Here is a 24,395-nt window from a genome sequence, read left to right as displayed (position 1 = left end):
ACAGCCAGATTAGTTTCTTTTTTAAGTGAATTGTCCACACCATTATCATATCACCGTTGTTAACATCAAACACTGTGTGTGTGTGTTAAACCAAATCATTTTAATCTACAGGCTCAAGTAAAAATTCATGGGATAATTCCATGCAGTGTGTAACATGTTCTCAAGCTATTTTTAATTCTGCTGACAAGAATGAAGGAGGGTAAATATGCCTTAATCCTAAAAAGATCCAAGTGCCTAATTTGCTCAGAGAGCTAGCAGGCATTGTCACCTTTGGATGCCCAGAGCCTGGCAGATGTTTGTATGACTAAAGAAATGATGACTCACAGATAGTGTAATGAAAGGGTTCCAGAGTGGCAGATGCAGCTGTTTGGGAAGATGACATCTGAGCTGGTCCCCAAGAGGAAAGCGTGAAATGCGCAGATTTATCAGGTGTCTAACTCCAGTGCTTGATTGCACAGGCCCTGAGACTCTAGATGTCTGCATTTCTAACAGAAAGGCTCAGTCCTCCAGGCTGTGTCTGTTCACCACTTTGCCAGGAAGTTCTGATTCCACTCTTGAAAATAATTATTCTGCTGAGGTTCCACTTTTAATGCACTCTTTCAATCCTAATATATTATTCTTAATTGACATAAATCATTGGTAGCATATACAGTTTTATCTTTATCAGTAAAAATATTCTCCTCAAACCAATGAGATGGTAAACTGTAACAGAGTAAAATAATTAAGTGGATATCATTTTTATTCTTTTTATGTGTGTCCTTTATATGAAACTAACTTCTCTGCCCTAATTTTAAACTAGATGATTCCACTGAGATTAAAGTGTTTGCTTCTTATAACTGCCTACAAAGACAGAGTAGGACAAGGAAATTAGGATAGAAAGTAAATTAATCAAACTGTATGTCTCAATATTATAATTTGATGCTTGCTTGAGAGTATATATGCATATATATCAAAGGAAAGAGAAATTATGTAAAAAAATAAATTTATCACTTAATTAACTTTGCCTTAAAAGTGTTTAGGAAAACTTTTCATAGGCAACCTTGCCTCTATTGCCTCTGCATTTTAATCACTGAATCTGCCATTTTTAGTAATTTTTAACTTAATTGTTTTTCATTATATCAGGTCTCTTTCCACTTACTGTGATTAGCCATTTGTAACATTAATTTTTAAAACTGGAACCTTGTAATAAAAATGAAGCCCTGCACACTCATACTGTTTAATGTCATACCATGAAATTGATTCTTGTTGTATGTTATAGTATTCCTTGATGGATTTGTTATCTAAAATGGTGGTGGGACAACCTCATTTTGTCCGTTGTATCAAGCCAAATAATGAGCGACAGGCAAGAAAATATGACAAAGAGAAAGTTCTGCTACAGCTGCGTTGCACAGGGATTTTGGAAACAGCAAGAATTCGAAGGCTTGGTTACTCTCATCGGATACTGTTTGCTAACTTTATAAAGAGGTACGTGGATTCCTTAAGTTTCTGCTGTGCGGCTTCTACTTTGAAAAGTCTTCAATAGAACATGAAATAGTCTGGGAGGTCTGTAAAGGACAGAGAATGAGCCGTTCTTAACTGAGTCCAGGGAGCTGCTGGGTCTGGGAGGTCGCTGTTTCTTTCTTTCTTTTTTTTTTTTTTTTTAAATACTTGTTTGCTTTATTTTTTTATTTATTACAATTTATTTACTTTTTATCTCAGCTGTAGCCTCCTCTCTCTCCCTCATTCCCTCCCAATCCTACCCTCCCTCTCTCATCTCCTCTCATGTCCCTCCCAAGTCCACTGATAGGAGGACCTCCTCCCCTTCCATCTGACCCGAGCTTATCAGGTCTCATCAGGACTGGCTGCATTCTCTTCCTTTGTGGCCTGGCAAGGCTGCTCCCCACTCAGAAGGGGATGGTTAAAGAGCCAGCCACTGAGTACATGTCAGAGACAGTCCCTGTTCCCCCTACTAAGGAAGCCACTTGGAGACTGAACTGCCATGGGCTACATCTGTGCAGGGGTTCTAGGTTATCACCATGAAAGGTCCTTGGTTGGCATATCAGTCTCAGAAAAGACCCCTGGGCCCAGATTTTTTGGTTCTGTTGTTCTCTTTGTGGAGTTCCTGTACTCTAGAAATAACCCAGATGTCCCTCAACTGATGAATGGATACAGAAATTGTGGTACATTTACACAATGGACTACTACTCAGCTATTAAAAACAAGGAAATCATGAAATTTGCAGACAAATGTATAGAACTAAAAAAGATCATCCTGAGTGAGGTATCCCAGAAACAGAAAGACACGCATGGTATATACTCACTTGTAAGTGGATATTAGACATATAATATATGATAAACATATTAAACTCTGTACACCTAAAGAAACTAAGCAAGAAGGAAGACCCAGGTAAGATGCTCCATCCTCATTCAGAAATGCAAATGGGATAGAGATCAGAAAAGGAAGAAAACAGGGAACAGAACAGGAGCCTACCACAGAGGGCCTCTGAAAGGCTTTACCCAGCAGGGTATCAAAGCAAATGCTGAGACTCATAGCCAAACTTTGGGCAGAGTGCAGGGACTCTTACAAAAGAAGGGGGAGATAGAAAGATCTGGAAGGTCTCTGTGATGGCAGAAGATGCATGAGAAAAGCCGGAAGGTCAAGGGCCTAAGGTCCTGTATTGAAGAGCTGGGAGATCTGAGTTTTCAGCCCAATGCTACCACTTGCTATGTGGCCATGGAACTACACCAACAATTCTCAAATGGGAAGATGGTGCCCCTCAAAAGACGCTTAGCAGTAGCTGGAGACATCTGGGGATGTCATGCCTTATAGAGGGTGGTTCTCCGACTTAGTGGGTAGAAGGTGGGGATGCTGCCAATCATCCCATAAACAGCGCACAGGACATTGCCTACAACAATGCTCTCCAGACCCAAATCCCAGCAGCTAAGACCCCTGTCCTCTGTGCCATCTCACTTTCTTCACCTTCTAAGTTTGCTATGACCATCTGATAGAATGGTTATAATGATCAAATTGAATAATGTCAAGTCTATGGAGACTTGGAAGATATAGAAAGTCAATTAAATTTATATATAAATTTAACATTTTCTAACTTAAAAAAGAATCCATTAAATACAAAGAGTTCTAAACACTTAGAATCATTGTTAAATTAATTTTATGTAGTAAATATATTTTAAATAATGTATTAGTGGTGATGATAAGGTTCAATATTTTAAACATTTAATATTTTAAATGTCCATGTTTCTGATAGCTGTCAATCCTGTCATTTCTAGTCATCATTATATCTAAAGAAATTTCAAGTTTTAGACATAAAGCAATTTTCAGGAATTTTTAATGTTTAGAGAATTTTCTATCTATAAACTCTCCAGTCTTCTTTTTCAAAGTATGTAAAGAAATATTAAGAATAAAACAAAGCTTTGATTTTGATTGTTCAACAAATTCTGATTGTCTACACCAAAATGAAGAGGAAGAAGAAGAGGAGGAGGAGGAAAAGGAAAAAGAGGAAAGCTGCAGCATGCTTTCTTTTTCCTGTGTAACTGTAGTCTGTCGCCCGAGAGAAGCAACTTGGTAAAGGAGACATTTGCTTGGGCTCACGGCTTCAGTGATTTCACTCCATGATCAGCTGGCTGTGCTCCTTTTAGACCTGTGGCAAGGTAGAAATTTCATGGTAGGAAGGTAGGATGGAAGAAAGCTGCTGCCCTTGTGGCAGCCATGAAGTAGAGGGAGACTAAGAGAAAGACAATGGGGGGGAGTAAGAGACAGGAATGCTGCACTCTTCGGGTGCAGGTGGGTGCAAGCGGGAGCCTCTATACCTTCAAGCAGCTACTTCCTCCAATGAGCTCCCAGCTACCGACAGTCACCAGCCACCCCACGGCAAAGGTGACCTTTGTGACCTGCTTACCTATTGGCAGCACCACTACAACAGCACAGAACCAGCCTTCAACCCTGTGCCTCTGGGGGGTACTTCCTACCCAGCCCATAGCAATGTCTAAGCGACAGTCAACACAATGAGAACTCTTTCCCATGACACTATTGCTTTTCAGCAATTCATAACTTTTTTTCTTTAAAAAATCCAAAAAGAAAAATGAAGGCAGTTTTTCTTAGAATGCCCTGAAATCAAGAACACCCTACCACTTTTTCATGATATATATTAAAATTACATTTTTATTCTAGATTATATATTTCATAAATATATGCATTTCCATAAAAGTTTAAGGCCAACTTTATAGATTTAAATATTAGAGTTCAGAAATCGAGTTGAATTGAGCTACTTTCTGTAGCTTAGTCCCAAATTTGTATATAAATAAGAAATCTTAAAATATTAAAATTTTTACTTAACCAGTAGATAAATACTCAGTTTTGTACATGAAAGTACATAATCTAAAAATATTAGATATTAGATCTAAAGAAGTTTTCAGGTTAAAATTAAAATTTGATTTATTATCATGCTTTCATGATTTATAAGGAGAGTAGACCTTTCATCAATGTTAATATAAATACCATTGCAAGAGTATCTCTGGAGTAAACACTCTGACACCAACGAGAGTGGACGAGACAGGACATATTTAGCAGGGGACCAAACCCAAGACCTTGAAAGGCTTCACTCCAAATCCAATTTGCATTTTATATTATAAAACCACAAAGTGTGTCAAGCAATCAGGGGGAACTTTTTCCAGAAGTGAAATGTATACAGCAGTTTAGTTTGGGGAACCTTTGTTTTTTAAAGGCATATGACAGATATAAGCCTTTGTGGTCAGGTTGCTAAGGGTAATAACTGTTGCTTCAGCTCTTCCTCTGAGTCCTTCTGAGTCCTGGAGTCATGCTTGGCAATAACAGTACAAGCATGACTTTATGTAAATCACTAAATAAATCAATAAGTCAGTATCTAATAATTGGTCTTTTTACCTTATTCTACGTAAACATCACAAATATGGTATATATATGCCAACCACCATGCTAGGAGCTATGGAGACACAGTTTTAAAACTGCCTTATTCTGAGTGATATTAGTAATATTGAAGGCAGCAGTACCGGCAGCTCTTCTCCTGTGCCACACTGCCTGTGGGTAATGGCTCAAGTCCCCCTCATGCTGCCTTAGTAATGACCTTTTAAAAATTACTAAACAGTAATTTTATAAACAGTATCAACAACACCCCTAAAAATAAAGTCCATGCAAAGGGAAGCTGCTTTTACATAAAATTCTAGCAAAGTATTTCCACAGAACTAGACTCAACGGGCAGACCCCACAGAGCGTATCACTAACAGCCTTAAGAGCCAGCAGAGACGACCATGCCCGTGTGATGAGTTTCTCTCCAGAAAGGCTCGTAAGGCTGTCAGTGAGAAGACCTCCCTGCAGCTGTGGTAGGCCGGCTGCTCATCACAGGCAAAGCAAAAGCCAGAATATCCTTCTGAAATTTCAAGCTTCTCCACCCCTGAGCTCTGCCAGGATGTGCCACGGAGCTCCCACTCTTCAGCGCAGCAGGCCACCACCGTTAGCGGGATCAGCCTTAGTGACCTCTGCTTCGTAACCAGCTGCCTCTTCCTCAGAGCAGCTGCGGGGGCAGCCCAGGACCAAGATGGCCTTTCTCCTCCCTCTGGACTCAAAGCCTTTCCAGAGTCAAGCTCTACTTGAAGCTGACTCAATAATAGGCCTTCAATGTGTTTTATATTATTTAATTGTCTTTTTGTAGAAATAAAATTTGACCTTAGAATTTATCATAAAAACAAAAAAGATTGAGTCGGGCTTCCAGTCCATTGGTTGGCGCCATGACTTTGGACCTATGATGGCATATCACACTAAAATGTTTGAATAAAGCCAGTTCCCTGTGGAAGCCAGGAAGTAAAGACAAAAGAAAAAGGAGGGGGATGGGGTCGCAATTACCTCTTTAAGGGCACATCCCAGTAACCTGAAGACCTCCCACTATGACACCTCTTAGGAGTCCTACAGTCTTCCAAAAGCTGCTTCACAGAACAGGTCTTTAACACATGGCTCATCGGAGACATGTAAGCTCAAAACTTAGCACAGAGGTTTTTACTGTTTTGTTTTGTTTTGTTTTGTTTTGTTTTGTTTTGTTTTGTTTTGTTTTCAAATAAACCCTATCCTAAGATCCAGAAACACCAACTGCATCTCATAGTGAAATCTTTGCACAGTCATTTGGCTCACAATCCCCTAAACACAATTCGCTGATGGCAGAATAGTATAATAGGTTCTAGTTTGCTTCCTGTTACTGTGACAAAACACTGACAAAAATCAACTTCAGGAAGAAAGGGTTTATTTTAGCTTACAGGTTATAGTCCATCATTGAGGAAGGCCAAGGCAGGAACCCAAGGGAGAGCTTGAAGGACGAACCAACAGAAGACCAGTGTTTACTGACTTGTTCCCAGGTGCATGTTAACTAGCCTTCTTATACCGCCAGGACCCTACCTAGGATGACACCAGTCACAGTGGCTTTCTTAAATTGGTTAGCAATCAAGAAAATGCCCCCCTAGACATGCCCATATGCAAACCTGATCCAGGCAGTCCTTCAACTACGTTTCTCTCTTCTCAGGTGTCTCAGGTTGACAATGCAGCTTAGCCATCACAAAGCTCCTGCTTTAAAGTCACACTCAGCATTGAACCGAATTCTCTCATTTACTAAATATTCGCCTTCAAAGTGGTTTAACTTCTGCAGGCTTTCAACTTTATTTTCTAGTAATCTGAGCACATAGATCATAAACGTTTTATTTTCATGCGTTCATGAGTAACAGAAGATTTCCTGTACATGACGTTTATGAGTAGAACCGGGAGGAGTGATACCACAGGGGGCTCTAGATGTCTGTCTGGAGCAGTTTCACCTTGCCGTTGTTGGGGGATATCTAAGAAAGCCAAGCATTAAATCTGGTAGTCTCGCCCCTTCAACGTGACAACGTAACAACGTAACGTGGCTACCACAGCTGAGGTGTTGGACTGCTGCATAAACCAACCAGCCATTGTTGTCATTTTCAGGTACTATGTTCTCTGCTACAAATGGACTGAAGAGCCCCCAGTGAGCCCAGACACCTGTGCTGCCATTTTGGAAAAGGCTGGTCTTGATAACTGGGCTCTTGGAAAAACAAAAGTACTGTTTTCATGTCATTTTGGTGGGGAAATGATGACTAGATTTGTAGGATTAGTAACAGTTTACTATGGTTGAAACTATTATGAATGTTTTAGAGAACATATAAAACTGGGGGTGAAACTTTTAATTCATAAGGCCTTCCCTAAGGAAGATAAAACACCTGCTAGGAATGATACTGCCCACAGTGGCCAGACCTTCTTATGCCATGCTTCCCAGACACGCCCACAGGCAAACCTGATGCACACAATGTGTAAATTTTTATTTCAAAGATTTATTCAAAAGAAAAACCCCAGTGACCCTGACAGTAAGTATACTTAACTTCAAATCGTGTTCGAAAACAAACTGATGTATTTTTCTGTGAGAGGGACCAGGGACTTACTGTGAATGTCTCACTGGCCTGAAACTCACTTTCATAGTCCAGGCTGCCCTTGAGCTCAAGGAGACACACCTACTTCTGTCTCCAGGGTTGAGATTAAAGGCACTCACTGCCATGCCCAGCCGTCATTTTATTTATTTTATCACTTACAAACAGTCAGAAAGCAAGCTAGTATAAAGATCAGAATGAAATTCCTGCTTCTCTTCTTTTTAGCTAAATTCTTACTTGATTTCTATTGTAGACTTGAAATTTATCTTAAGTAAAATATTTAGCATCATCTTGAGTACTGGTGCCTATATTGTTAACTTTGGAAGCCTGGAGTGTTGGAACTGCTTTTCTAAAAAAAGAAAAACATCGTCTTGACTATGGAAGGCAAACAGGCAGCTGTTTGGAAAAAAAGATACATTGGACCTTGCACATGTCATTATAGCATCTTAAGTCCCACTTCATTCTAAAAATGTCTTGGAAGTTTATCAGATATTCCCCAAGACAGGATAGAGGAAAGGATAAAGCTAGAGTAAAGAAATATTCACAGACTGACCATTCAAGAATAACTATTCTCAGCCACCCTATTAGGACCAAAACAAACACTTTCATTAGCAAAACAAAATAAAAATCTGAATATTGTGTCCTGGGAATAGGAAGAGAAGAGAGAATTTCATGATTATTACTATTATTATTATAGTATATATTATTATATTATTTATTATATTATTATTATTCATAATTATCACATAACAATCTGAGGGATTTTCTGAACACCTGCCTTACACTCATTAAAACTTTGATATTTGATAAGAATTCAAAGTGCTCAGAGGATATATTTTTTATTCAAACCATTTTCTATAAAATGCTCACAAAGATGAACTCTGTTAGGCTAAAACATCATCATTTATGGTCAGAAATGCATGTGTAACTTCAAATGGAGTTTTAACCTGTAAAAAGACCCTTTGCCTGCCAGTTCTGCATGATATTTAAGTAGCATTTTAAAGCTATTTGTATTTTTCCACTTCACCTTTCCAACTCATTAACATGGATAAAAGTGTTTAATATAAGAACATTTCTAATGCTATGCAAAAATGATGACCTTTTTAAACACATTGAATTTTAAATGAATTGTCAACAACAGAATGAACTAAATATATTAACATCTAGAGTCCTGTAGAAATTAAAATTGAATTCAATCAAAATCCATAATGCCCAGCTGTTTGCTTGAAGTTCCAGGCTCCTACATTCAATGGCATGCTGAGAGAATTCTGTAGTCAAGATTACCATATCTTATGGCTCAGCTATATTATTTGATTTTAAGTAATTTTCTTAAAGGGCACAATGACCTCTTTGAGGTGACCTCTGTTGATGAATTTATATTAAAAAAAGAAAGGCATTACCTTAAGGTATCACTTAAGGGTGAGGCTAAAAATAAAAATCTTACATGTGCCTTTGGTCTTAAGGCTCCTGCCTTGCCCAAGTTCAAGTTAACTTTTGAATGATCTGAAGTCAGCCCATGTTTAGTTTACTGAGAAAGTTGCTGATTCTGATGGGACCCTCTCTCTGCCTTATTTTTCCCACTGACAATGCTTTGAGAGGCCCTTGCTATATTTACCTTTTTATAGTCATCAGATAAAGAAATGCAGTAAGTTCTTAAGAATATTTTGATGAATGAATATTTAGTGAATAAACTGCCCTTTAATTTACAGATAGATTTGTATGATTTTTAAATTTGGGAAAGAACATTGTCTCTAAAATGTTTTAAGCACTAAAGTGTGCTTAACCCAGAATATATGATGCTAAACATTTGCTAGAAAGAGCTCAGAATCCCCCATTCTTATTATCAGATTCAAAAGACCCCAGAGTAGGTAGGTCTATTTTTTGCTTCTTATTCAAAGACAAGTTTTCTTTAAACATCAAAATCTAACTGACAGCAAAGCTCAAAAGCAAATAGGGCTTCCACAACCTGAACAGGTTCAACATGCAATCTGTTCTCACATCATACATGACCACTGTGTATCTGTGTGCCATGATCTCACTGTACTTTCTTTTAATTCTCTTAAGGTGTTTCTTAAGTATTACCACGTGGAACATTTGAATCTAATGAGAAAGGAAGCTATTGACAAGCTTGTTTTGATTCAAGCCTGTGTCAGAGCATTCTTGGGCTCAAGAAGATACAAAAAGCTACAGCAGAAGAGGAAAGACAGTGCTTTAATAATACAGTTAGGTAATCACCAAGAAGATCTTGCAATGTAAAAACCTTCATTTCATATTTATATATGATCATAAATCAAATATTATAGTACTTCCTATGGACAGACCTCCAATCTTCTCATGACTTTCGTGTCTATTCCCTTATTTACTCTAAATGAGATTGTTACAGTGATTGACACTTTTAATATTTGAATAAGTGTTTTATTTTAAATTAAATAATTTAAGGTTTTGAGTTTCCTGTAAAAGATTAATGAAACACAATTGACCAATCCTGCTTGATGTGGCAAATGATTGGATTAATTACAGGCTCAAGGATCATATTAAAATACAATAGCTCATTACACAATAAGATTTCTCCTACTCTATTCCAAAGGTTAAAATTGTCATCATTTTTGACAATTTAATTAAATTTTATTTTGTTAAAAGGTATCCATGTCTCTGTATTAACTCATGAAAGTGATAAATAGGACCAAACCTAGCAAATTTCTATTAAAATATATCAATAGACTTTGGATTTTGCTATTTTTGCCTTTAAAATCATATGTAAATTTAAATCATGTCTAGGATGACTTGCCACAGTATTTTTTAAAAAAATGACTAAATTGCCATAATGAAAAATGTACTTTACTTTCATTTTGACATTTCACTTCTGATATATTGTTTCATTTTAACTGCTAGCCTAGGCTCACTAGATTGATTTTTAGCTCACTGACATACACAGCCACATTCTGAAGAACATTCACATGGTGAACATGATAGATAACTGTTATATAACCCATGTTATATTCCCAGTTCCATCAGTCAATAATGGGTCATCATCTCTTTTTTGGAACTTCAAACTGTTAATTTGTCCCCAAGACATTAAAGTACTTTGGGATCTCATCCTCAATTCTGAATTGAGTTCTATCAAATTCTTCTCTAGATATTATATTACATGAATTGCATAAAGCTCTAATTAAAATCTGAGTTTCATAACTCATTTGTCAGTTAACATTTCCTGATAAGAACTGAGACTTGTTCAATCCAAGTTGTTGGACTAGTCCACTGTTGTGAAGAAATGGGCCTGAGTTTTTCTTTGAGAAGCTCTCCTGACAGGGAAATATTACTGGATCTATAACTACTCCATGTTACCTTTCTAAAATAAAGTGAAACTTTGAAAATGGTATTCTAAAATATCTATGACTCCAGGGTGAGTGGTGAAAATGCCCCTACTATAATGTGGATAAGTAAGGACTTACCTACGAAGACCTGAGCACAGCAAAAAGGAGATAATTTCTAGCAAAGGAGCATGCTGCCCTTCACGTTCTCAATATCTGCCACTGTAGTTCCATAACAATTCCATCACTGCAGTTTATATCTAAAATTGTCTTGTTAATGAGCCCCATTTTTTGTAAACTGATCTATTTGTCATCTTTATTTTCATTTTCCTCTGTGACAATGGAAGTCAGAATTACCAGTTTGCATTCACTTAATAATCTTTCCTTTCTTGTGATAACCACTACTCTGTTCCTTATGTGTTTCAGCTGCAAGAAGACACCTCATGAAAAAACAAGGCAAAGAAACTGCTAATGTGAAAAATGCAGCAGTCATGAACATTCAGACTCATGAGCAGGAATTTGACTACAAGAAAAACTTTAAAACTAGACGGTACAATAATGCTCTTTCTAAAACTATTTTGTCAACAAGGTGTTTCAAGTTCTTGGAATAATGTTCCCAGTCTTTGTTGTTCCTGTCTGGGTTCCTGATACTGATATGTCAAACACCAGCAAACACACAGCCCCTTTGGCTGCTTGGGAGTTCATGGGCATCTAATGCAGATGGTCACACGTTCATTCCCAGAAGGCTCCCAACACCTCAGCTTCTAAGGAGCAGGTCTCTGGCAATTCTACCTTAAGGCCTGGGTGTCCCTTGATGATAATCCTTTTGACACCCACAATCACATCTCCATCCCCATCTAAATGCTTCTGAGCCCTCTCCTTTATTCCTGTGGCATAGCAGCCAATACACCATCAACCCTAAGTAACAATCACCTGCTACTTTTTCTTCCTCCCCTGAATCTTTCTATGCATGTTTCAAAGAGCCTATTAGCAGGGCCACAAGAATTTACTTATTCTGTAGACTTTAAGATAGGTAATGGAGATAAAGAAATGAAAGAAATAAAAGTCCTTATCCTCCAATGACTGACAGCATCATCAAAAAGAATATGATCAACAAATTGCTAGAAGGATTGGCTGGCTCTGATATATATATATATATATATATATATATATATATATATATATATATATATATTGAATGTCATGGTGAAGCACTTACCTGGTGCCCTGAGTTCAATCCTCAGTCGTAGAGAGAGGAAAACTGTCATTTACCTATATAAAGAGCATGGAGGAGCAAAGTGTAGAGAATTCTGTCTTTATTGCTACAGATAAATTTCACCATCAAAAACTGATATGTTTGAGGAGATGAGTAGGATTAATCTGATTGGATTTATGTCAATGTATAAAAACCACATAGTACTCCATTAATATGCAGTTATATGTTTTTATAAATCATATAAAGATTTAGACAGATTAGAAAGATGATAGACTAGATAGAGATTATAGATAGATACATAGATAGATAGATAGATAGATAGATAGATAGATAGATAGATAGATATAGATATAGATATAGATATAGATATAGATAGAAAAATGCAGAAGTAAAGTGCTAGCCATTAAAGCATAAAAACCTGAGTTAAAATCTCTACCATGCACACAAAAAGCCAGCTGTATAATCTCAGCACTAAGAAATGAAGCCAACTGACTGACAAGTCAGCTTGCTGAACCAGTAAGCTCCAGATTCAGTGATTTGCCTTGCCTCAAAAAAAAAATAAGGAGGAGGGGCAAGATGGCAGAGCCGGGAGGACTCTCATTCTGAGCAGCAGCACAGCAGGATCAGCACAGTGACCAGCAATCAGAACTCTCGGCCATAAAACACAGTCATTGTGTTTCCCAGGTGAGAGGATACCCCACGGTGGGGGATTCAATCAGCTTTTAACTCACCCGGCTAAACCGCGGAAGAGATCCCGGTTCCGCCAGACGCTTGGCTGCCGGCCGCCAGCCCCAGCCCCAGCCCAGAGCCACAAGCCAGTGTCTCTGGTCCCAGACTGAACCGTGGGCACCACACTAGCAGAGACTGGAATTTTCAGTCGAGAGATAACCCCAGGGTACAGGAAACGATTGGGACCGGCCTTAGGTCACCCAGACATCCCCTGGAAAAGACTCGGGCGGGTTCCACGGGCACCCCAGGAGCCAGCCCGGAGCCAGAGCCAGGGACCCAGGTTCCGGCACAGAGCCCTGCCTGTCTGCGTGCCTGATTCGCCGCCGGAGATAGAAACGGCGGGTCTGATCTCAGAGCACTCAGCTCACCCCCAACCTGAAAAGGTCCCCGGAAAATTACCCAGCTTAGGGAGCCACTCAGGCTCCCAAAAGCCGCAAAGGCAGACACAGGCAGTTTCTGCGCACCAGACAGCTGGCAGAGACTGAGCCGCCATCACACAGCTGTGCTCCAGGCACAGGCAGTTTCTGCGGCCAGCCAGCTGGCGGACACTGAGCAGTGTGCACCAGGGCAAAAAAAGACACTGGGAGTCCGTGTCTCCAGAGAATCCACGGGGAAGGAAGGAAACTGTACTGATCTAAATCACCCAATCCTTCCCTAGAAAAAGTCTAGCAGTCTAGTGGGGCCGAGGCGCCAGCACTCAGCTGTGCTCCAGACACAAGCACAAACAGTTGAGGCGCGCCTGATGTCCAACTGGGTCACAGCAGCTGATCATTAAATTTGCAACAAGAAACCCAGAAATAGGGCAGCTGCCCTCAGGACTTCCCTGGGTGAGAGGAGAACCCTCTCAACTAACAAAGACCACAGTTACCACTCAGGTCTATATCCCTGAGGTGAGCAACTCCTGAAAAAACACCAGCCATCAAGAGGCTATACCCAAAAAGCTGAGAAGACATCCTTCAGGAAAAACCAGCTTTCTGCAAAGGGGATTCTCTCCACCACAGGATCCCCAGGAACCACCAGAAAATAACCCCAAACACCTAAGATAACACAATGGGTACAGGCCAGCATAAAAGCTCAAGCAACAAAAGACAGAGCAATATGGCATCTCCAGAACCCAGTTACCCAGAGGCAAGTAGCCCTGGACACCCCACCATAACTGAAATCCAAGAAGATGACCTAACAAGTATGCTCATGAAGATGATAACAGAGGAAACAAATAAGATTCGTAAAGACATAGAGGAAGATAAACTCAAACAGAATATTGCCATCCGTAAAGAAATAGAGGAAGCTGCAGCCAAACAGTTTATGGCCTTTAGAAAGGAAATGCTTAAAACAGTGAATGAAATGATAGAAACAGAGTTGAAGGAACTAAAAGAAAAACAGGAAAGTACAATCAGACAGGTGAAGGAAGTAAACAAAACAACTCAAGACCTGAAGATAGAATTGGAAAAATTAAAGAAAACACAAATGGAAGAAATAATGGAAAGGAAGAATCTAGGGAAGAAAACAGGAAATACAGAGGTAAGCATAAGCAACAGACTACAAGAGATGGAAGAAAGAATCTCAGGTGTGGAAGATACAATGGAAGAAATCGATGTATCTGTCAAAGAAAATGTCAAATCCGAAAAATTCCTGACACAGACCATCCAAGAAATGCAAGACAATATGAAAAGACAAAACCTAAGAATAATAGGTATAGAGGAAAAAGAAGATTCCCTTCTCCAAGGCCCAGAAAATATTTTCAACAAAATCATTGAAGAAAATTTCCCCAAGCTAAAGGAGAGGCCAATTAGAATACATGAGGCCTACAGAACACCCAACAAATTTGACCAGAAAAGAAAATCCTCCCGCCACATAATAATCAAAACAGTAAGTATACAGAACAAAGAAAAAATACTAAAAGCTGCAAGGGAAAAAGGCCAAGTAACATATAATGGCAAACCCATTAGAATCACACCTGACTTTTCAACAGAGACTATGAAAGCCAGAAGGGCCTGGACGGATATCATGCAGACCCTAAGAGAACACAGATGTCAGCCCAGGCTACTATACCCAGCAAAACTCTCAGTCCTCATAGATGGAGAAAACAAGATATTCATTGACAAAAACAAATTTCAACAATACCTACAAACAAATCCAGCATTACAGAAGACACTGGAAGGGAAAATACAACCCAAGAAAGCTAGCTACATTCAAGAAAACACAGGAAATAAATAACATCACTTCAGTAAAACAAAAAGCAACCAAGCACACAACCTGATGACCACAGCCAACATCAAATTCAAGAGATCTAACAGCCACTGGTCATTAATCTCTCTCAACATCAATGGACTCAACTCTCCAATAAAAAGACACAGATTAACAGAATGGATATGTAAACAAAACCCAGCAATCTGTTGCATACAAGAAACACACCTAAGACACAAAGATAGACATTACCTGAGGGTAAAGGGTTGGAAGACGACTTTCCAAGCAAACGGACCCAAGAAGCAAGCAGGAGTAGCCATTCTAATATCTGATAAAATAGACTTTCAACCAAAATTAATCAAAAGAGATGGGGAAGGACACTTCATACTCATCAAGGGAAAATTCCACCAGGAAGACATCACAATCCTGAACATCTATGCCCCAAATACAAGGGGACCCACATTTGTGAAAGAAACATTGATAAAATTTAAAGCACATATAGATCCACACACATTAATAGTGGGAGACTTCAACACCCCACTCTCAACAAAGGACAGGTCAACCAAACAGAAATTAAACAAAGAAACAATGTCTCTGACAGAGGTCATGAATCAAATGGACCTAACAGATATTTACAGAACTTTACACCCAAACACAAAAGAATTTACCTTCTTCTCAGCACCTCATGGAACCTTCTCCAAAATAGACCACATAGTGGGTCACAAAGCAAGCCTCAACAGATACAAGAAGATTGAAATAATCCCATGTATCTTGTCTGATCACCATGGAATAAAGCTGGACCTCAACAATAACAGAAATAACAAAAAGCCTACACACACATGGAAACTGAACAACTTGTTACTAAATGACAGCTGGGTCAGGGAAGAAATAAAGAAAGAAATTAAAGTCTTTCTAGAAATCAATGAAAATGAAGACACAACATACCCGAACTTGTGGGACACAATGAAAGCAGTGCTAAGAGGAAAGTTCATAGCACTAAGTGCCTTCAAGAAGAAATTCGAGACAGCTCATTCAAGCACCCTAATGGCTCACTTAAAAACCCTAGAAAAAGAAGAAGCAGACACACCAAGAAGGAGTAGACAGCTGGAAATAATCAAACTCAGGGCTGAAATCAATCAATTGGAAACAAATAAAACAATTCAAAGAATCAATGAAACCAAGAGCTGGTTCTTTGAGAAAATCAACAAGATCGACAAACCCTTAGCCAGGCTAACTAAAAGGCAGAGAGACACCACCCAAATCAACAAAATCAGAAATGAAAAGGGGGATATAACTACAGACACTGAGGAAATCCAAACAATCATTAGGACTTACTTCAAAAGTCTATATGCCACAAAATTTGAAAATCTAAATGAAATGGACAATTTTCTTGATCGATTTGACTTACCAAAGCTGAATCAGGACCAAGTAAATCAACTAAATAGTCCTATATCCCCCAAAGAAATAGAAGCGGTCATCAAAAGTCTCTCATCCAAAAAAAGCCCAGGACCAGATGGCTTCAGCGCAGAATTCTACCAGACCTTCAAAGAAGAGCTAACACCAATTCTCTTCAAACTATTCCACAAAATAGAAACAGAAGGAATATTACCAAATCCATTCTATGAAGCCACAGTCACCTTGGTACCTAAACCTCACAAAGACTCAACAAAGAAAGAGAATTTCCGGCCAATCTCCCTTATGAACATTGATGCAAAAATACTTAATAAAATACTTGCAAACCGAATCCAAGAACACATCAAAGATATTATCCACTATGACCAAGTAGGCTTCATCCCAGGTATGCAGGGGTGGTTCAATATACGGAAATCCATCAATGTGATCCACCATATTAACAAACTGAAAGAAAAAAAACACATGATAATCTCCCTAGATGCTGAAAAAGCCTTTGACAAAATCCAACATCCATTCATGTTCAAAGTATTGGAGAGATCAGGGATACAAGGCACATATCTAAACATAGTAAAGGCGATATACAGCAAGCCTATAGCCAACATCAAACTGAATGGAGAGAAACTTAAAGCAATCCCACTGAAATCAGGGACAAGACAAGGCTGCCCACTCTCTCCATATCTCTTCAACATAGTGCTGGAAGTCCTTGCTAGAGCAATAAGACAGTTGAAGGAGATCAAGGGGATACAAATTGGAAAGGAAGAAGTCAAATTATCACTATTTGCAGATGATATGATAGTATACGTGAGTGACCCCAAAAACTCTACCATGGAACTCCTACAGCTGATAAACACCTTCAGCAAAGTGGCCGGATACAAAATTAACTCAAAAAAATCAGTAGCCCTCCTGTATACAAAAGACAAAAGGGCTGAGAAAGAAAGTAAGGAAACAACACCCTTCACAATAGCCACAAATGACATAAGGTACCTCGGAGTAACCCTAACCAAGGAAGTCAAAGACTTGTATGAAAAAAATTTCAAATCTCTGAAAAAAGAATTAGAAGAAGATATGAGAAGATGGAAAGATCTCCCATGTTCATGGCTTGGCAGGATTAACATAGTAAAAATGGCCATCTTACCAAAAGCAATCTACAGATTCAATGCAATGCCCATCAAATTACCAACACAATTCTTTACAGACCTGGAAAGAAAAATTCTCAACTTCATATGGAATAACAAGAAACCCAGAATTGCTAAAACATTCCTCTATAATAAAAGATCTTCTGGAGGTATCTCCATCCCTGATCTTAAGTTGTACTATAGAGCAACAGTTTTAAAAACTGCATGGTACTGGCATAGAAACAGAATGGTGGATCAATGGAACCGAACAGAGGACCCAGAAATAAACCCACACACTTATGGACACCTGATCTTTGACAAAGACGCCAAAACCATACAATGGAAAAAAGATAGCATCTTCAACAAATGGTGCTGGTCTAACTGGATGTCTACATGTAGAAAAATGAAAATAGATCCATACTTGTCACCCTGCACAAAACTGAAGTCCAAGTGGATCAAAGACCTCAACATAAAACCAGACACATTAAATCGGCTTGAAAAAAAAGTGGGAAATACCCTAGAACTCATTGGTACAGGGGAAAACTTCCTGAACAGAACACCAACAGCACAGGCTCTAAGAGCGACAACCAATAAATGGGACCTCATGAAACTGAAAAGCTTCTGTAAAGCAAAGGACACCATCATCAAAACAAAGCAACCACCTACAGATTGGGAAAGAATCTTCACCAACCCTTTATCTGACAGAGGACTCATATCCAGTATATATAAAGAACTAAAGAAGCTGAAAAGCAGCAAACCAAGTAATCCACTTAAAAAATGGGGAACAGAGCTAAACAGAGAATTCTCTGTAGAGGAATACCGAATGGCAGAGAAGCACTTAAAGAAATGCTCAGCCTCACTAGCCATTAGGGAAATGCAAATCAAAACAACCCTGAGATTTCACCTTACACCCATGAGAATGGCCAAGATCAAAAACTCAAGTGACAACACATGCTGGAGAGGTTGTGGAGAAAGGGGAACCCTTCTCCACTGCTGGTGGGAATGTAAACTTGTACAACCACTCTGGAAATCAATCTGGCACTTTCTCAGACAACTAGGAATAGCGCTTCCTCAAGATCCAGCCATACCACTACTGGGCATATATCCAAAAGAGGCTCAAGTACACAAAAAGGACATTTGTTCAACCATGTTTGTAGCAGATTTATTTGTAATAGCCAGAAGCTGGAAACAACCCAGATGCCCCTCAACTGAAGAATGGATGCAGAAATTGTGGTACATCTACACAATGGAATATTACTCAGCAATGAAAAATAAGGAAATCATGAAATTTGCAGGTAAATGGTGGGATCTGGAAAGGATCATCCTGAGTGAGTTGTCTCAGAAGCAAAAAGACACACATGGTATATACTCACTCATATAGACATACAACATAGGACAAACCCACTAAAACCTGTGCATCTAAAGAAACTAAGCAAGAGAGAGGACCCTAACTAAAATGTCCAATCCCCATCCGGAAAGGCAAAGAGGATGGACATCAGAAGAAGAAGAAAACAGGAAACAACCTAGGAACCTACCACAGAGGGCCTCTGAAACCCTCTGCCCTTCAGACTATCAAAGCAGATGCTGAGCCGGATGGGCAACTGTTGGGCAGGTGAACGGAATTTTAGGTAAGAACTGGGAAATAGTAAGAGCTGGAGAGGACAGGGTCTCCACAAGGAGAGCAACAGAACAAAATTTGAACACAGGGAACTTCCCAAAGACTCATACTCCAACCAAGGACTATTCATGGAGATAACCCAGAACCCCTGCACAGATGTAGCCCAGGGCAGATCAGAGTCCAATTGGGTTACATAGTAATGTGAAGAGGGACTGCCTCTGACATAATCTGATTGGCCTGCTCTTTGATCACCTCCCTCTGGGGGGGAGCAGCCTTACCAGGCCATAGTAGAGGACAATACAGCCACTTTTGATGTGAACTGACAGACTAAGATCAGAAAGGAGAGGAGAACCTCACCTATTAGTGGACTTGGGGAGTGGCATGCAAGCAAAGGGAGGAGGGAGGGTGGGATTGGGAGGGGAGGAGGGAGGGGCTTATGGGGGGATGCAGAATGAATAAAGCGTAATTGATGAAAAATTAAAAAAAAAAATAAGATGGAGAGCAATTGAGAAAGGCACCCATCATCAACCTCAGGCCTTCATATGCATGCACACACACTTGCACATAAACCTGTGTGCACACATGCTCACACCAACATGAACATGAGCAAATACCTTGCACACACACACACACACACACACACACACACACACACGCATGCTACATACACACAACTTTTGCCGTTTTTGGAAATTGCTACTTACAAAGTCAAAGAGAGCCAAAATAGGAAAGAGAGAGGAAGGTCGGGGAAGGAGACCACTGGCACACACCACTTCCCAAGACTTGTACTCTGGAACCCTTAGCCCTCTCCAGCCTCTGCCTTTCCTCCCCACTCACACACCCCACCTCTCTATCTTCAATCCTTGTTTTACGTCTCCCTTTAACAAACACTCCTGATCGTGGCCTAGAAAACTCCACTTTTAGAAAGGTCAAGACCTCCAATTTGTCCAACAGGTGTCCAAAGGGTTCAACTGTTCTTTCCAGGTTGGAGGTCTGAGATGTTCTCCTGAGAAGCATCCCTGTATGGCTCTGGGGTCCCCTAAATGTTGTACTAGATCAGGTACAGAGTGAATCCATATGTGTCACTGTGGTGAGGCAAATATTGGAATCTTAGCCATGTATACAGACAGCAAACAGTCTCACTGACAAGATAAAACTCTCAAAACTAAGTTACAATAGATCTTGCCACATAGTCATTTAAAGACTATTTGTTTATCTTATCTTGGTTATATTTTTAGTAACTATAAAAATTCCTTAGTGGATGCAATGAAAGCATTCCAAATACTAATGTAACTACTAAATGAAATTCAGAGGACTCCTGATTCTCCCCCACATTTTCTGATGGATCCTCAGAACTTTGTTACGCCCCTGAAACAAGCCTGAAAACACCACCAGATGTCTAAGAAGCTGTCAGTAGAAGTAGGAAAATAGGCAGGATGTGGCCTGTAATTCCTGGATTTGGGATACTGGGGTGGGAAGATTCTGAGGTCAAAGCCAGCCAAACTTCACAGTAAGACCCTGCCTCAAACAATACACTAGAAAAGAAGCTGGAAACTGGAATCTCGGTGTCTTTTTTCAAATCTGACTCAAAAAAGAGTCATTTCTCACAAATGAATTCCAAAAGACCAAAAGTCTCACCCAGGCTACAGAGCCAAGTAGAAATTATGAGCACCCACACACACACAAAGACCCACCCACCACCCCACCACCTCCACCAATCATAGGAGAGGGTATTAGGACGTCTGATCATGAGGTTTGGTTTGGTTTGGTTTAATTTTATACAATTTATTCACTTTATATACTGATTGCAGGCCCCTCCCTCATCTCCTTGCCACCCTCCCTCCCTATACCCCCCATTCTGCTCCCCTGGTCCATAGAAAGGGGAAGTCCTCCTCCCCTACTATCTGACCCTATCAAGTCTCATCAGAACTGCCTCAATCCTCTTCCTCTGAGGCCTGGCAAGGTCACCCACCAGGGGGAAGTGATCAAAGAATAGGCAATTAAGTTCATGTCAGAGAGCTTCTGCTCCCCTAACTAAGGAACCCACATGGAGATTGAGCTGCCTATGGGCCACATCTGAGCAAGGGGTCTAGGTCCTCTCCATGCATGATCTGTGGTCTTTGCATCATTCTCTGCAGGTCCCTCAGGATTCAGTTTTATGGCTCTGTTGATCTCGTTGTGAGGCTCCTGTCCCCTCCTGGTCCTTCTATCCCACCCCCTTCTTCCATTAGACTCCCTCTGCTTTGCCCAAAGTTTGGCTATGGGTCTCTGCATCTGCTTTGATCTCCTGCTGAGTGGTCTTTCAGAGAACATCCATGGTAGACTCTCTTCTGCTGCTTCCTGTGTCTATCCTGTTTGCCTTCATAGTAGCTTTATTCGTAATAGCCAGAATCTGGAAACAACCCAGATGCCCCTCAGTGGAGGAATGGATACAGAAAGTGCAGTATATTTACACAATGGAATACTACTCAGCAATTAAAAACAAGAAAATCATGAAATTTGCAGGCAAACTGATAGAACTAGAAAAGATCATCCTGAGTAAGATAACCCAGAACTATAAATCCATGCATGGTATATACTCACTTATAAGCAGATATTAGCCATATAATATGGGATAAACATATTAAAATCTATACAACTAAAGAAGCTAAACAATAAGGAGGACCCAAGGGAGAATGTTTAATTCTCATTCAGAAGGCAAACACAATTATGCATTTTTTGTGTGTGTGTTTGTGCTTTTCTTTTTTTTTTTTTTCAATGAAGTTTATTCAGGAACCTTGAACAATCATCTGACCCTGGGGAAAGCCAGCCCACAGCTTAAATAGCCTCTGGGTAGCCAACCCAGGCGTGCCACGTGGGCAGTGCAGATAGGTCCACATACATGGAAGCAAGCCAGATCCTCAGCCTTAGCCAAATGTGGAATTGTTCGTGACAGAGAGCACTCACCATCGGGAAGGTGGAAGGCAGAAACCAGCTCCATCTTTAAGGCATAGCATTCCGCAGCTCTCTACAGTTCCCCCTTTTTGTTTTAGACGCATCAGGCAAGAGTAGAGGTCTGATCTCTGATATTAGAAATAAATTGGGACTTTGTACCAATTATGCATTTTTAACTCTACATTAAAATGTCCTTTTCATAACTGTGGTGTTTGTATGTGGGTTTTATAGTGTCTGGAAAAGAAGGAAGAAAATGGCACACAGGAGACTTTACCTCTGTCTTCAAATGGGGGAGAATCTTCGTATGTTACACAGTCATGAGTGGACCAAGAACACTGGAGTAACTTTAATTTTGCAAGATATTTCCTGTGATCAATAAGTTTGGTACATGAACCTGGTGAAAACAATGAATACTGGTCCCAAAACGAGATGTTTTCTACATCTTATCCTTATGTACTTTTTGTTATGAAGGTTATATTTTGAAAGGATTAAATTCCTAGAAGTTTTTCAATTTTTTCCATTCTTTGAGAATTTCATTTTTTTTCTTTTTTATTAATTAATTCAATTTACATTTCAGTCACAGTCCTCCCAGTCCCACCCTGCCTCCTGGATCCCCTCTCCCCTATTCTTCAGAATAGGGAACCTCCTACCCAGACACCCAGCTCATCTATTCACAGGAAGACTGAGTTCATCGACCTCTCCTGTGGCCTGGTAGGGTAGTCCCAGCAGGAGGAAGTGATCAAAAAGAAGGTCATAGTCAGAGATATCCCCAACTCCCCTAGCTAGTGGCTGCCATGAAGCCTAAGATGCCCATCAGACTTCATAGATGTATACACTGTATTTCTACAGTGTTTCTCTCCATTTCCTCCCAAACCACCTTGCCTCCATCCACATCCCTTCACAGGTTCATGTCCTCTTGGCATAGCCCACTGGCTCCAAATGCTGTTCTCCCGTACGTAGATGTAGGGCGATCCACTGGAGCATGGCCAACCTAACAGGGAATATTTCCCTGCAGGAAACTGGCTTTCTTCACCCCTGTAGCCTTCAACTGCCAAAGCCCCTCAGCTGGGAATGGGGCTTCATGAGCCTCTCCTCACCTATGCTGAATTTTTTACTGTCTTGTGTGTACCCCATTGAATATAAATATTGTTCTCCCCATGCTAATCTGTTTCTCATTCCAAGCTGAAACCAGTTTTCTTTTCTTTTCGATACCTCATCAAATAGAAATATAGTTATTCCTATGTTAACCTGTTTCGCATTCCAGCTGAAACTCATTTTCTTATTCAAATAGCCAACCCAGTTATCAGTATAGAGAACGTTTTGTGAAGTATTCTGTTAATGAAACTTGGCTTGTTTTTATTTTCAGTTTTATTTGCTTCTTTTGCCTTTTTTTTTTTTTTTTTTTTTTTTTTTTTTTTTTTTTTTTTTTTTTTGCAATACAGCATTGTCTGGTTTAGCGTTATCTTACATCCAGAAACATGTTTTACGCAGGGAATCTTTTGTGAAGAAACAGACAGAAAATGCAGTGTCTACTAATGAATCCAACACTTCAACTCCAAACAACAAAGAGAGCCCATTTTCTGGGAAGACAGCTCCCATCAGAGCTGAGGGTAAAGCCACCAATGTTGCGAGTAACAAGAGAAGACACCAGACTCAGAAGAAAATAAGCAACATGTTTGGGGAAGAGGGGAACCAAGAGCTATATATTGTAGGGAACTCTTGGGCAGAAGTGAGCCCCAGGCAGAAGAGTGTGCAAGACCTGGAAGAGAGTGGAAAGATAAAGAACGATGAGAACAGAGAGAAAGGGGATACTGTGATCGAGAGTTACTGCCAGTGGTACACAGAGGGGAGGAACTTTGAAGAATCAAAGGCAATGTGTCTAGAAGGGAGGGAGACATGGGGAAAGCCAAGCTGCCCGGGATTGTGGCTAACTGAGGAGATTTACCTGAGAAAAACCCTGGATCCTAGTCTTAGCCAAAAGTCACTCTATCAAAATGCAGACAGTAAAGAAAAGAAGACATCTGTGGTTACCCAGAATACACCACTGTGCAACGTGGAGAGAGACTATCACCTGCCTGGATTCCTTAGGGAAAAGGACACTGGACCAGTGGATCAGGCCCAGGAGGAAGACAAGGCTGCTTCATTCATTCAGAGCAAATACCGAAGTTCCAGGCAAAAGCAGCAGTTGAGAAATGACAGGCTGTCATCTTCCTTTAAAAATCAAAAGGTCCTTTCGTCACCCAGAGAAGTAGCAAGAAACACTCACAATGTTTATTCCTGTCCTACAAAGCATGAGGAGACACATCATAACAAGGTGCTAGATGACAGAGACTCAAAAATGGCTTCAAAAAAAGAAGCAAGTGATTTGGCAATGTTTTCAATACAGGTATGTAAATAAATTTATTTACTGATAAAAAA

General features: G+C 40.0%; 1 protein-coding gene across 1 annotated transcript in view; it reads left to right on the top strand.

Moving 5' to 3' along the window:
* Myo3a (myosin IIIA) overlaps positions 1-24,395 on the top strand; it is a 227,060-nt gene that overhangs the window by 164,917 nt on the left and 37,748 nt on the right. Inside the window, exons 25-29 of the mRNA XM_060387450.1 lie at positions 1,259-1,464; positions 6,979-7,090; positions 9,519-9,681; positions 11,192-11,315; positions 23,469-24,363. Coding sequence (XP_060243433.1) covers positions 1,259-1,464; positions 6,979-7,090; positions 9,519-9,681; positions 11,192-11,315; positions 23,469-24,363 — 1,500 coding nt within the window. The remainder of the gene's footprint in view (positions 1-1,258; positions 1,465-6,978; positions 7,091-9,518; positions 9,682-11,191; positions 11,316-23,468; positions 24,364-24,395) is intronic.

This window comes from Meriones unguiculatus, chromosome 7, assembly GCF_030254825.1.
Source record: "Meriones unguiculatus strain TT.TT164.6M chromosome 7, Bangor_MerUng_6.1, whole genome shotgun sequence".
NCBI classification, from domain to species: Eukaryota; Metazoa; Chordata; class Mammalia; order Rodentia; family Muridae; genus Meriones; species Meriones unguiculatus.
Note: the sequence above shows the minus strand (reverse complement) of the source record. Positions and strands in the feature narration are given on the sequence as shown.